General features: G+C 43.0%; 1 protein-coding gene and 1 long non-coding RNA gene across 6 annotated transcripts in view; both read right to left on the bottom strand.

The window, feature by feature from the left end:
• DNAAF11 (dynein axonemal assembly factor 11) overlaps positions 1 to 11,343 on the bottom strand; it is a 40,352-nt gene extending 29,009 nt beyond the window's left edge. For 4 of the 5 annotated variants that reach the window (XR_014566788.1, XM_083749265.1, XM_083749267.1 and 1 more), the window contains exons 1-6: positions 11,187 to 11,343; positions 8,588 to 8,755; positions 7,692 to 7,769; positions 2,930 to 3,102; positions 1,056 to 1,294; positions 424 to 612 (exon numbers count right to left, since the gene is read on the bottom strand). Coding sequence is in view for 4 of the 5 variants with exons in the window: in XM_083749265.1 (XP_083605391.1) it covers positions 424 to 612; positions 1,056 to 1,294; positions 2,930 to 3,102; positions 7,692 to 7,769; positions 8,588 to 8,755; positions 11,187 to 11,196 (857 nt within the window). In the remaining variant the exon portion in view is untranslated. The remainder of the gene's footprint in view (positions 1 to 423; positions 613 to 1,055; positions 1,295 to 2,929; positions 3,103 to 7,691; positions 7,770 to 8,587; positions 8,756 to 11,186) is intronic. The other variant, XM_083749266.1, reaches the window with a different exon arrangement.
• On the bottom strand, positions 4,398 to 7,684 carry LOC310849336. Its single transcript, XR_014566871.1, has 3 exons — positions 7,423 to 7,684; positions 6,832 to 7,391; positions 4,398 to 6,456 (listed from the first exon to the last, which is right to left on the bottom strand). It is a non-coding gene; the product is annotated as an uncharacterized lncRNA (long non-coding RNA).
• Positions 11,344 to 13,273: the final 1,930 nt, after the last annotated feature.

The raw sequence follows: 13,273 nt of genomic DNA, 5'->3' as shown, positions 1-13,273 counted from the left end.
TCTCTACTGGAGGAAGATCACTTCCAAGCTTTTACCATTTCCTGTACTCAAGCATCACCTCACTTACCTTAACTTTTACCTGTAACCATGCACCTTGCTTTAACCACTGCTTTAAACTACTGCAGGGTACCACGGGGCATTTATATGGGTACAATCTACAGCAGACACTCATAGGCAACATCTGCAATATTTTTGTGGCATAATAGTTATTGCCCTAATAAGGATTCTGGATCTTTCCTTACAGTCCCACACAGCTATCTCTACTTTTTTATTTCTGCAATAAAGATATTGTGCAGATTATAGTCATTAGACCTAAGCGATGCTGAATGTCGCTGAGATAGAAGGGGCAAAGATTAACAATATTTGGTATTGTGGATAAGTGAAAATCAGTGCAAACATGACAAAAGTGCATTAGAATTATACCTGCTTTCTTTTGCTTTATTTTTCTCTTCAATATATCTGTGAGCTTCTAACCTAGCCTCCGGAGTATAAGGCACAGGTTCCTCCCAAAAGGCTCTCTCTTCTTCGTCATCTTCCTTTATCACTAAATCACGGTATTCATTTCCTTCTTCAGCCTTCTGCTGGTTCTCTTTCTCTCTTACAGAATATGGGCTGAAAAAAGCAACACGCACACAAAGTATCTTTGAAACTTTATTAATTTTAACTCATACCCCGCTTTTCAATAATATTTCTGGCATGCATTACATTGTAATAAAATATGATTGAAAGTGGCAGCTAAAAATATAAAAGTCTGGGAATAAAAATGTTTTCACCAGGCGCTTAAAGTTTAGCAATGTGGACGCTAGGCAAGTCTCATAGAGGAAGTAATTCCATAATTATGGTGCCACCACAGAGAAGGCTATTTCTCCAGGTTACACCCATTTTGCTTCAGATGGCAGGGCAGATACTGATGGAGATTCTCAGCACATGAGAGCCCCATGTGACCTAAAGAGACATATGATAGCCTACCATTATGCTATACACACGTCTTTCCAGGGCAGAAAAAAAATCTGTATCAAGAGAAAGATATAAAATAGGCTAATAAAAACACATACATGCTGCTACTGATGTCTGTGTACCACCGTCCATCGTATCCTGGATTATATTTCTTTTGATTCTCATTTTTCTTTTTCTTCTCATGCTTTTCTTGTATCCTTCTCTGTGCCTCTTCTTTTTCTTGTCTTCTTTTAATCAGGTAGGCCTTCTCTTGCTCTTGGATTTGTTTTGCTACCTCAGGGTAGCTCTGTAAAGCCTGAATCCTCTCTGAACGTCCTATCTCTTTAGAATCCAAAAACTTAAAGGGAGGGAGCAAAATAAAAGCTCAATACAAACACCAAAGAAATCCATCCCCCATTCAATCATTTTTATTAAATCCATTTTAGTATACAATAGAAATAAAAACTACCCACTGTTTCTCCATGATGCTTGACCTCAGCAAACTATAGCCCAGGTGACTAATCTTCTTCAGGCCAAGGATCACATCGGCTTATTGCAAACCCTTCCAGAGTTGTACACCCAAAGTGGCTTATTGTGGCTCTTTCACATCACGGCAAAGTATGATTTCCTGTTATACCTGAACTGGGTCATTGTGGTGGTTACTTGATGCCACACTGTATATGTTTCTTAAAGTTACTTTACGCAAATCATTTTTAACTTCATGAAGGAAATAGAAGTTTTAGAGTCTAAAATGTAATTACATGTGGACTACTTTTTACAACCTATTAACAAGACTGGTGTGCATATAGTTATATTTTGCTCCAGGAAAAATCAAAAGCAAGTCAGTCAGTGGTCATAAACTTGACTTTTACCACTTCCTTCTTTTCATCTTGCCTAGTAAATATCAGGTGAAAAGATTAAAATATGCAAAATTTGCCTCTGGTTAAAAACCATAGTTTTTAACATACTTCCTTTATTTTTAGATCATGTATCCATGTGTAATGGTTGTGAGGGGTTACTTGTGCGTAAATTGCCTTCGGTTTAGTTAGTTTGCTTGCCCAACCATGCTTAGGGTCAGAGCTCGCCCTCCGTGACCTGTTAGTCACTTGCAGAATCCGTCAGTGGGCGTTTCTTGAACCTCTTCCAGCATAAAAGCCGTTTGACCCCGAGTCTCCTCCTATGTTCCCTGCGCGGAACGCGTCTGCACAAGTAAGGGGAAGGCAGGGGCGTGCCAGCACTCTCTGCACTAGTTTCGGGTGAAGGGTCTTGGAGCCCTGTCACCAATTCCTCCATCTCCCTCTCTTCTCTATTGGTGTTACGCTGAACTCCTTCCCCCATGCTGGTCCCCTCTCCGGCATCGCTCTGGAGCCCTGCCTCCGCTTCTCGCTCTGATGTCAGTTCCCTGACACCATGTGTTGGAAGAAGTATCATCTTAGAGAAGGAAATCCATCCTATGTTCCTCTTTTAGGATGGTACTGGCAATATGCATATTTATAAGCACATGTATTAAAAATAATTAAGAAATTATATCCTGCCCAATGAATCAAATGCATGTTTTTAGTTGATTAACAGTTCAGACCTATACTATGCAAACCTATACGACAACTCTCCACGTTAGCTCTTTTTAGAAAACAGGTCAAAACATAATTATTTGTCCCAGCCTTTGGAACCTGATAGTGATGGATACTGGTTAGAGTGGAGGCTTAGTGCTGCTGTTTTTACAGTGGATATATGGTTTTGCTTTGTTTTATATTACTGTTTATACTGCCTGTTGTATTATCAGCCACACTGTGCTCTAATCTGGAGGAAGGGCAGAGTATAAAGACTTTGAATTAATTAATTAATTCGTGTCTAAGCCCTACTGAGTTCAACTGGTAAAACAAATGAATCAAATTAATACTACATCTCTAATCTATATTTTGCTTTAGTGTGTTGGATTAACCTGGCCCTTGACACAAAGGTGCTTGCAGTTAATATTTTACATGAGACGTACTTTGAGTTGATGAAGGGTAGCAACGACAAACTGCCTATAACCTTCAAAATCAGTGCAGGGGTTTCCGGTAAGGAAGAGCTCTTTAAGGTGTATGTTGTTTTTCAGGGTCTTAACACTGGACAATTCTCCAACGAAATTAGCTGTCAAATCCAGCTTCTGCAATTCTTCACAGCCTATTTGGCAAATATGAGAGGGTGTTTTTTTTTTAAAAAAAATCATTATTAACTCTGCATTTAATAAGCACACCCGCTCATCTCCGAGTCATCATGGGACACAGCTCCTGCTTGCCTTTCATTTCACAAACAGAAACGTCAGATTCTAAGAAGACAACTGACATCTTAAAAATTAGGACAGCGTGCTTGTTTTTAATTCAGACTTCTTGTAAAACAAAAGAGTCAATTAAAGATGATGTTCATTTGAAATGTTCATTTGAAAAAATGAGAACTACGTGAAGAGTTTGCTTCTAGCCTAGCTAGTCCAGCATCCTGTTCTCACAGTGGCCAACCAGATGCCTGTGGGACATGAGCAGGATTCAAGCACAACAGCACCCTCTCTTCCTGTGCTTTCCAGCAGCTGGTATTCAGAAAGCATTGCTGCCTTCAACTGTGCAGGTGGAGGATAGGAATCATTACTAGCAGCCATTGCTAGCCCTTGCCTACATGAATTTTAAAGCCATCTAAGTTGGTGGACATCACTGTCTCATGTGGGAGCGAGTTCGACAGTTTAAGTATGTACTGTGTGAAGAAGTACAAGCTTGACTACTGTAATTCGCTCTACGCAGGGCTGCCCTTGAAGCTGTCCCAGAAACTCCAGCGGGTGCAGAATGTTGCAGTGAGGCTCCTCACAGGGTCTCTGCCATGGGAGCATATTCAACCAGTGCTTTTCCAGCTGCACTGGCTCCTGGTGGAGTACAGGGTCAGATTTAAGGTGCTGGTTTTGACCTTTAAAGCCCTTCACAGCCTAGGACCCTCGTACCTACGCCTCTTCTGGTATGCCCCACGGAGGACCTTAAGGTCCACAAACAGCAACACCCTAGAGGTCCCGGGCCCTAAGGAAGTTAGATTAGCCTCAACCAGAGCCAGGGCCTTCTCAACACTGGCTCCGGTCTGGTGGAACGCTCTGTCTCATGAGACCAGGGCCCTGCGGGATCTGATTTCTTTCCGCAGGGCCTGTAAGACAGAGTTGTTCCACCTGGTCTTTGGCTTAGAATTGGTTACCGCCCCGTCTTTCTTTTTCCTTTCTCCTCCTGTGAAGAGGCTGCATCCTAATGTTTTAATGTTGTATTTTAATCTTATTTTTTTAAATTGTATTTTAATCAACTTGTTTTTATTATTGGTTGTTAGCCGCCCTGAGCCCAGTCGTGGCTGAGGAGGGTGGGGTATAAATATATATATATATTATTTATTATTATTATTATTATTATTATTATTATTATTATTATTATTATATATTTATTTATTTATCCATCTTAAAAGCCTTAACAAGAACACATCTGTAGCCCTAAATAAATGGAACAATTAACATCTCTCTACCAACTTGCTATTCCATAATCCCATTTATAGCAGATACCTTTCTGGATCATATACAGCAGGATTATTTAAATTGTTTTAGCAACCTTGCCCTGAAACATTGCTCCTTTGCTGAACTGCTGCTTTGCCCAGCCAGCATACAAGAAATCTTAGCCTTAACACTCCTGTAGCAGAGGGAATAATACAGAACTGTAATTGCTATCATTTCTGTCTTGCACCTGCTTCCTGTATTTAGACCATTTGTTCCCTCCTGTTCTCTACATGTGGCCACTAGGAACTTTTGCTTTCCTTTGATCGTAGGCATGTTCTTATAGGATATAATCTATTAGAGGTGCTTAGCCTGGGGTGGACCCCATCTCAAAAAAGGGAAAAATTCAATCAGATTATATAGAATACGTCTAAGATTTATAGTTTTATGTGACCCAGATGATTAGAGGGTTAATTTTGCAACTCTGAGCTTCCAAGGTGGAAATTTTTTCGTCGATACAGTTGTCTCACAGAAAAGCAGGATGAAAGCAGAAGGGAGAAACAGTAGTTCTCCAGAGTTATATGCAACAATATACTGGGAACTTCATTTATATTCTGATTAATCTTAGCATTCATTTGGGCTGTTATCAGTTTCCATTTTTAAAGAGACTCTAGCTACAGCAATATGCTTCTGCCTTGCACACTGAATGTTTCTCCTGCAATTGGTTGCTAAATTGGTCTGTGATTTTTCCACATTCTTTCATAACCGGCTTGCGCTGTGAAGAATGTAACTAACATTCAGAAGTGACTCCCCCTAAGCTCAGTCAGACTTAATTTTGGGCAAATGGATCTAGAACACAGCCTCACACTGCAATCTTACACAGGTCTACTGAGAAGCAAACTCCACAGTTTTCAGTGGAACTGATTTACTCTGCTGAAAGATGGGATAACAAGATGAAAAGGTGGACAGGGCTCCTGAACCTTTAAGAGATGTATAGAAAAGTGGATTTCAGCACATGACGCACATCATACAAGCTGCACCTGCTAAAGTCCCCTCTTCTACACAACTATTAAAGGTGCTACAGTTTTCAAATGGCTGCCCTCCTACACAATCAGATTAACATATAAAGCTGATATTGAGCCAGATCTTTGGTCCATTTTTCATGGCCACAGCCTCCAGCTTAGAGTCAGAGGCAGAAGAGCTGGCCAAGTCTAGGGCTGCTGCATGACCAGCTGGGGAATTGGACCTGGTTCTCAAAGATGATGGTTTGGAGCCCATGCAACCTTAGGCTGGTGGTCAAGAACTTGTAGAGCCTGAGTCAAGAAACTCACAGATGCTGTTCTCTGAGCCTGACTCGCTGGAGGAATCTAGTCCTTCCTGCACTGCTGTGTCTGCACACCAGGTGGGGGTTCACAGAAAGAATGAGAGGCACTTGTCTTCAAGCCAAGGAGACAACCCTCTAAGATCCATAGTCTTCAGGCCAAAGGACTAGAGCCAGGAAAGGGCAGAGTGGAGGAAAGTACTCATAAAAGCCTGTTTACCTCCAGCCTTTGTTGGAGCAAGCTGCTCACTTGGATCTACCCATGGCTGGCTGGCCTTGACTCTATTGCCACCTGGTATAGTCAGGACATCACTGAGCCAGCAGCATCTACTCTAGCTGGCAGTAGCCCTCCAAGATTTCAGACATAAAGCAGAGATTCCAAGGGAGAAACTATGTTCCTTTCTGCTTGCGTGCACACCTGCTTTCCATCTGCCCAACCTGCACATTATATAAACAAAAAACCCAGGTCTCCAGCATTTTCTCCTCAAAATAAAAGTCTCCCCTGGAGCCTCCTGCTTTTTGTAGGAGAGAAACAGTGACATGCTTGAACTGTTAGAAGCTCACATTTTGTTCTCAAAATCAAGTCATCCCCACCCCAAGAATTCTAGAAACAGCATAGCCAAGGATCCATTTCTAGAGATGAGGGTGAGGCAGGCATACTAGAATATACTGGCTCTAAATTAACCTTACCACCATTTAAATGTGCAGCCTTACAGAAGATGTGGGACGCAGGTGGCGCTGTGGGTTAAAGCCTCAGCGCCTAGGACTTGCCGATCGAAAGGTCGGCGATTCGAATCCCTGCGGCGGGGTGCGCTCCCGCTGCTCGGTCCCAGCGCCTGCCAACCTAGCAGTTCGAAAGCACCTCCGGGTACAAGTAGATAAATAGGGACCGCTTACTGGCGGGAAGGTAAACGGCGTTTCCGTGTGCGGCTCTGGCTCGCCAGATGCAGCTTTGTCACGCTGGCCACGTGACCCAGAAGTGTCTCCGGACAGCGCTAGCCCCTGGCCTCTTGAGTGAGATGGGCGCACAACCCCAGAGTCTGTCAAGACTGGCCCGTACGGGCAGGGGTACCTTTACCTTTACCTTACAGAAGATATTTGATTAACCAGTCCGATTGCACAGCTACCTTTTGGCTAGCTTGCATAGTCCAGCAGCCCAACTGCCGCACTGGAGAATTGGGCAATCACTTAAATTATACTGCCATTACTATTTAAGCACAATACAGTCATACCTCATGTTGCGTCCGCTTCAGGTTACGTGTTTTTGTGTTGTGTCCCACGGCAACCCGGAAGTACTGCAACGGGTTACTTCAGGGTTTTGCTGCTTGCGCATGCGCAGAAGAGCTAAATCACGCCGTGCGCATGCACAGACACAGCGCTTCAGCTTGCGTCAGTTCCATGTTATGGACAGGCCTCCAGAACGGATCCTGTCCATAACACGAGGTTCCACTGTACTCCAAGCTTCAATCTAGTGTTGTGCCAACTCACTCAAACAACGTATCAACAAAATTCTGTGGGCTGGAGAACCTAATGTGTGAAGATCACATACAATGTTTTGATGTCACAGACTCTTGGGAAAGGATCCCCTGCAGACAAAACTAAAGTGAGAGCAGGTCTCTTTCTCACCCAGACTAATGAATAAGCCTGGCATGGAAGTACTTATATTGAGCATCACCTATCAATTCAAGGAGGTGTCTCAAGCTGGATAAAGTTTGTTCCACTTGCTGAATGCAAACATCTCTGCTTGATATTCCTTCTGTTGACAGGTTCAATAACTTGAACCTAGACAAGTTAATAAATGTCTGCTTCTGAGAAACAGAAAATCCATGTGTGCCCAGAATCCAGCAGGGTTTCAGCAGTACCATTCTCGATCATAAAAAGATGAATCCTTTTCCATATTAACAAGCATGACTTACATTTTTTTTTGTAAGGCAAAGATCTTACCTTCCAAATTCTCAATTTTTTCAATGTTGTTTAAAGCCAAATTTAAATATTCAAGCTTCTTCAGTTTGCTAACGTTTTCTGAAACAGAATTTATTACGGATCACGTCAATCTGCAAGGTTAGGCTTAATGAAGAAGATACAGTAATAGTTTTTAAATTACCAACCAAACAGAAAACAGATAAAAAAAAAACTTCAAGAAGCCAAGACCACCGTGTTATTATTACTATTATTATTCATTTCATTTCTGCACATCTCTCTATATTTTTAAGGGGATGAATCAAAGCATTACCATTTCATTCAGAAAAATTAGAATACTAGTGAATGAATTCAGTTCAAATGGAAGGGGAATTGAGATGACAGTGGCTCTGCTAAGAATGAGATTGGATCTCTGTCCCCCAAAAGCAGCATTCTGGGAGCAGGAACAGGCAGCAGGGATTTAAGCAGGATGCTCAGATGACCTGGCAAAAAATGGAAGTGTAAGACAAGCTATTTTAAAGGCTTGTTTTCTTTTTTGATAGGCTTGAACCAGCTCAGCAGGCAGAAGGCTTGCTCCTGAAGGAGTTTTGGATCTGGCATCACTCTATGCTGGCTTAAAATGACAGCTTGCTTTACACCAGCTTCTTGAGATTAAGGGAGTGACCCTATACACAATTTACTCACCGCATTTGTAAGTTTCAGAGGAAGCAGAAAGGTAAATTAATGAACAACTTCCTAGTTATAGCTTGTGAAGTATTTGTATAGGACAAAACAGAAAGGAGTTTTTGAAAGCTGTTTTCTCTTCTTAAAACGTTATGGGCCTTGAACAGCTTATCCCTTTTAAAACTTTCCCCCTCCCAATATCATCTTAGACCATTTTCAGCTGTCAGACAGATTAACACATCACTGAGTTTACTCACCAATTCTGGGGATCAGATTATTTTGAAGATACAGAATTTTCAAATCCCGGCACCATTTGTCAAGATGTTCTATTTTCTCTATATTCTGCTGGTGTAAGGAAATTTCTTCCAAGGAAAAGATTTCACAGTTGTTATGTTCTGCCCTTTGTCTAACTAGCTCTTCTGTGACTGAAAGAGATATCATAGTAAATACAGAAGCAATTCCTTCCATAAAGTAAGGCCACATTCATTGCCTTAGAAAGATATCAAATCCAGAAGTGAGTTTTATATTCTCACTTCTGCATTTGATACTTTTCTAAGGCAATACTTCTTGCAATAGCATAGAAAAATAGAAGCTGCCCATTGGTCCATCCAGCTCATTAATGTTGCCACTAATTGGCAGCAGTTCTCCAGTCTCAGACAGGACTCTTTCCTAGTCCTACCTGAAGATGCTGGGGAGTGAACCTGAGATCTTCTGTGGTGTATAAAATATGTGTTTTGTGGGGAAATTAATTTCATCACAGGAAAAAACAACATCAGCTTGGTTAAATGATGCGCAGAACTGATCTCATAAGAATGCATTCCAATGCTGTTTTTGTGGGAGATTTTGCAATTAAACCTAACAATGCATGTCTATGCTAATTAGTAAATAAAGACCACAAAGCTGTAAATTTCTAGAGAAGGCTCAGCTGGGTCATGCTCCCATATTTTGGGGGAGGGAGGAAGGCTTGTTTCCTATTCCTTTTGCTCTCTTTTCTCTTCTTTTTGAACCACGTAACTGACCAGGGGAATGAGACTGGGGCTCCTGAGTGCCAGACTCCATGTTTAAACTAACTGATGGAATTTGTACTGCAGAAGTTTTTACCTGTGTTGTTTTTGCTGTAACACTGAACAATGCATGAATGAGACCTCTGGTCACCATAGGTAAAGCGTTTAAACTTACTTAAGTTTGTACTGTAGTCTATTCACTATGAGAGAGGGGTAGAGGCGGGGGAGCACATTGTGAGCGCTCAGTAGTTTTAAATTATTTTCTATTGATCCGAAGTGCTCAGAAAAAATATGTCTAAACCTTTCTACAATTTCAACATTTAGTTTTTTTATTTATTTACTTGATGGGGGGACAGCTATCCCCACCACCACCACCACTGCCCCCTTGCCTCTGCACATGCTCTTGACTTGGAAATCCCTTCTGCACGTGCTTTTGGGCTGTCAGAACCGGGAGCACCCTCTGCATATGCGCAGAGATGAGCTCTCCTTCCACAGGCTGAAAAAGGCTTCCTGCAGGTGCCTTTGCCTCCTTAGCTTATTCAGCATCCCCTTTCCACGTGCTCCCTGTACAGGAAGATGTCCTCTGCACGTGTTCAGGCCCACCGGCTTCAAAGTCATTCCCCCTTGGCTTGAGAAGCACTCTCTGCACATGCTCTTGGCTTGGGAGGAAATGCCTCCTCAATAATATTGTTCCAGATTTACGTATAAGCTAAACAAGCTATAGCTTAGGGCTCCACTCTCTTAGGGGCCCCAAAAAAATTAAAGGAAAAACAACAACTGGGTGTACATTTCCAAAATGTAAGATAAAATGCAAATAAAATAAAATTTTAATAATTATTTCACTATTAATATACTTCTTCCTAATTGTATTTCAGTTCAACAATTACATTGATAAAGTTCATATTTTGTTATGAGCAAATGGCTTTAGATACCTATCAGGTCCATAAATTACCATATAGCATATATTCAACATAAAAAACAGCGACAATTTGTTGTTGACAAAGGACAGCTGGACATATAAAAGGCCCCATTACCTTCAGTAGCTTAGGGCCTCATCGAACCTAAATCCAGCCCTGAATAATAATAATAATAATAATAATAATAATAATAATAGTGCCCCGTCCATCTAACTGGGTTGTCCCAGGCACTCTGGGATATAATAATAATAATAATAATAATAATAATAATAATAGGGCCCCGTCCATCTGACTGGGTTGCCCCAGGCACTCTGGGAAATAATAATAATAATAAGGCCCCGTCCATCTGACTGGGTTGCCCCAGGCACTCTGGGAAATAATAATAATAATAATAATAATAATAATAATAATAATAATAATAATAATAGGGCCCCGCCCAGCTAACACGACACATTAGAAGAAACTTCCCTATATAGGACTGCCTTCAGATGTCTTCTAAAGGTTATGCAGCAGTTTAGCTACGGTGTGGGGAGAAAGAAAGCTCCCTGCCCTCTGCACATGCTCCAGAGAGAGGCGGGAGGTGGCAGCAAACACCTGAAGCCACGAGGCGCAGGGGGTGTGAGGAAAGGGCGTGGGAACTGCATTTCCCAGGAGGCTTTGCGCGCGGGGCAGGGACAGGGTCACGTGCTTTGAGCAACCGTTACAAACGACGGTTGGCCGCCTTCTAAATGCACGGCGAGGTCCTGCTCTAAAGGCACCGCAAGGCCCCCTGCTGTTCTCTCAGGGAAAACCGGTTCCGGGGTTTCTCCCTTCCCCCCCCAAAAAAAAAAAACAGACCCTCCGTCCCATTTTTCCCTCAGGCTCGGCGCCGAGCGGTTCGCACCCCCTCCCCACCACCACCCCGCCGGCGAAGACGCGAGGAAAGCGGGACTCACTGCGCCCCATGGTCGCTGACTGGGCCTTCGCTTTACTTCGGCGGCGGCCGCCTCCTCACGGGCGACGCCGTCGCCATGGCAACCGAGCGCAGGAGGCGGGGCCTAGCCGGCGGTTTATATTACGTTCCTCTTTGCTCGCGGCGGCTAAAGAGGTAAGGGCTTAGGGGGCGGGGAAATGGAACTCTCTCCGTACAATTCCGGCACCGAACCGGAGGACGCCGAGTGGCTTTTCTCGCGGGGGTTTTGCCCACGCTTGTATTCTAAGGCTCCAGAGCTGGCTCCCAGCAACGCGAATGCACAGACAAGCTGACAGGGGCGAGGGGGGTGCATTGTAGGCCAACGAAATGCCTAGCCAGCCCCGGGCTCGCTATCTGGACTTGGAGAGGGGGTTAGAAAGTGGGGAGGCAGCTCGGTTTTGTGCCGGAAGTGTAGGACGGCAGATTCATTCATGAATCTCAAAGCGGCTTAAAAAACAACGGATAACGCCAACATTGTAGAGCAACACGAATGCAGCTCACCTGCGCTTTGCGAAATAAGCATTTTAATCTCGAAAGTGGCTTCGCTAGGGTTGGGAGGCATGCTAAACAACGCCCCACTGTGGCTTTAAAAGGGAAGTAGTGTCGTTTGTCAAATTTGTATACCACTCCTTCACCCAAAGATCTTAAAGAGGAATTTCACAGCATGAAAATGCAAAACAAAAAACAAATAAATACAAAAGAAGCCAGTAACACACACACCCTTAAAAGGACAGGATGTTGATCAACAGGAGGCCTGGTTGAAGAGGAACATTTTCGCTGGGGCCTGAATCTGTGCGATTTTATTTTATTATTCAATTTCTAGGTTGCTCTTCATCCATATAGTGGTACCTCGGGTACAGACACTTCAGGTTACAGACTCCGCTAACCCGGAAGTAGTACCTCGGGTTAAGAACTTTGCTTCAGGATGAGAACAGAAATCGTGCTCCAGCGGTACAGCAGCAGCTGGAGGCCCCATTAGCTAAAGTGGTGCTTCAGGTTAAGAACGGACCTCACGAACGAATTAAGTTCTTAACCCAAGGTACCACTGTACATGGAACTCGTGGACTTAATTAAACCTATGGAACTCACAGCTTTAAAATCCTCCTGAGATTGGACTGATTCAGCGCTTTTATGGCTTATTGGCCATGGCAGCTAAATGGAACCTCCAGGTCCAGAAGAAGCATACCTCTATTAAGGGGCAGTTGTGGCAGAGAGGGAAGGGATTAGCGCCTTTGGGTTCACATGGAGGATACCTGCAGGAAAGACAACAAACTCAGCTGTAAAATTGCACCATCTGGTGGCTCAAGGTGCACTTTATAGAGAATCGGTCTAACTTCTACAATCCTTTCTGCTTGTGTGTGTGTGTGAACAAAACAAAAAGTGCGAGCATAACACACAGAAAGCAAAGAACCAAAAATGTAAACCATAAAGCATCACAGGCTGGAAACGCTGAAGTACAAAAATACAGTGCACTAGCATAGCTGCCAACTTTTCCCTTTTCTTTTGAGGAATCCTATTCAGAATAAGGGAATTTCCCTTAAAAAAAGGGAACAGTTGCACTAGTCACTAGCATCTGTCTGGCAGGGAACACTTCCTCGTGGTCTTTTGCAGGGATACCTTCCTAGCACTTACTCCCTGGGCTGCTTTTGGACTGGTGTTGGCCAAGGATCGAACCTGAGGGCTCAAAGGATGTGTTCTGCCTCTGAGCTATGGTCCCACTGCAGACGAGTAATAGGATGATGGAAGATGAGGAAAAGCAGATGGACAGGTACATGGTTGCATATGCAACCTTCTTGCCTGCCACAATTTTGCACACCAAGTTGAATGTGTAGTGCTCTGCATTGCCCCACAAACTTGGAACCAAGCAATTTCTTCAGATTTCAAAATAACAAGTGTATCTGCAACATAAAAATAATTATAATTGCACTAATGTGCATCAACAACTTTATTGTAAAATATGTGTTCAAATACAAGTACAGTTTAAGTTTCAGGATTAGGTGCCTTGGTGATAAGTATCACTAAAATGTGGCGATTTGCTCTTATTGTAGTTTATACAGTATTACAAGTAAG

The sequence above is a fragment of the Podarcis gaigeae genome (assembly GCF_964106915.1).
Source record: "Podarcis gaigeae genome assembly, chromosome: 7".
NCBI lineage: Eukaryota > Metazoa > Chordata > Lepidosauria > Squamata > Lacertidae > Podarcis > Podarcis gaigeae.
Note: the sequence above shows the minus strand (reverse complement) of the source record. Positions and strands in the feature narration are given on the sequence as shown.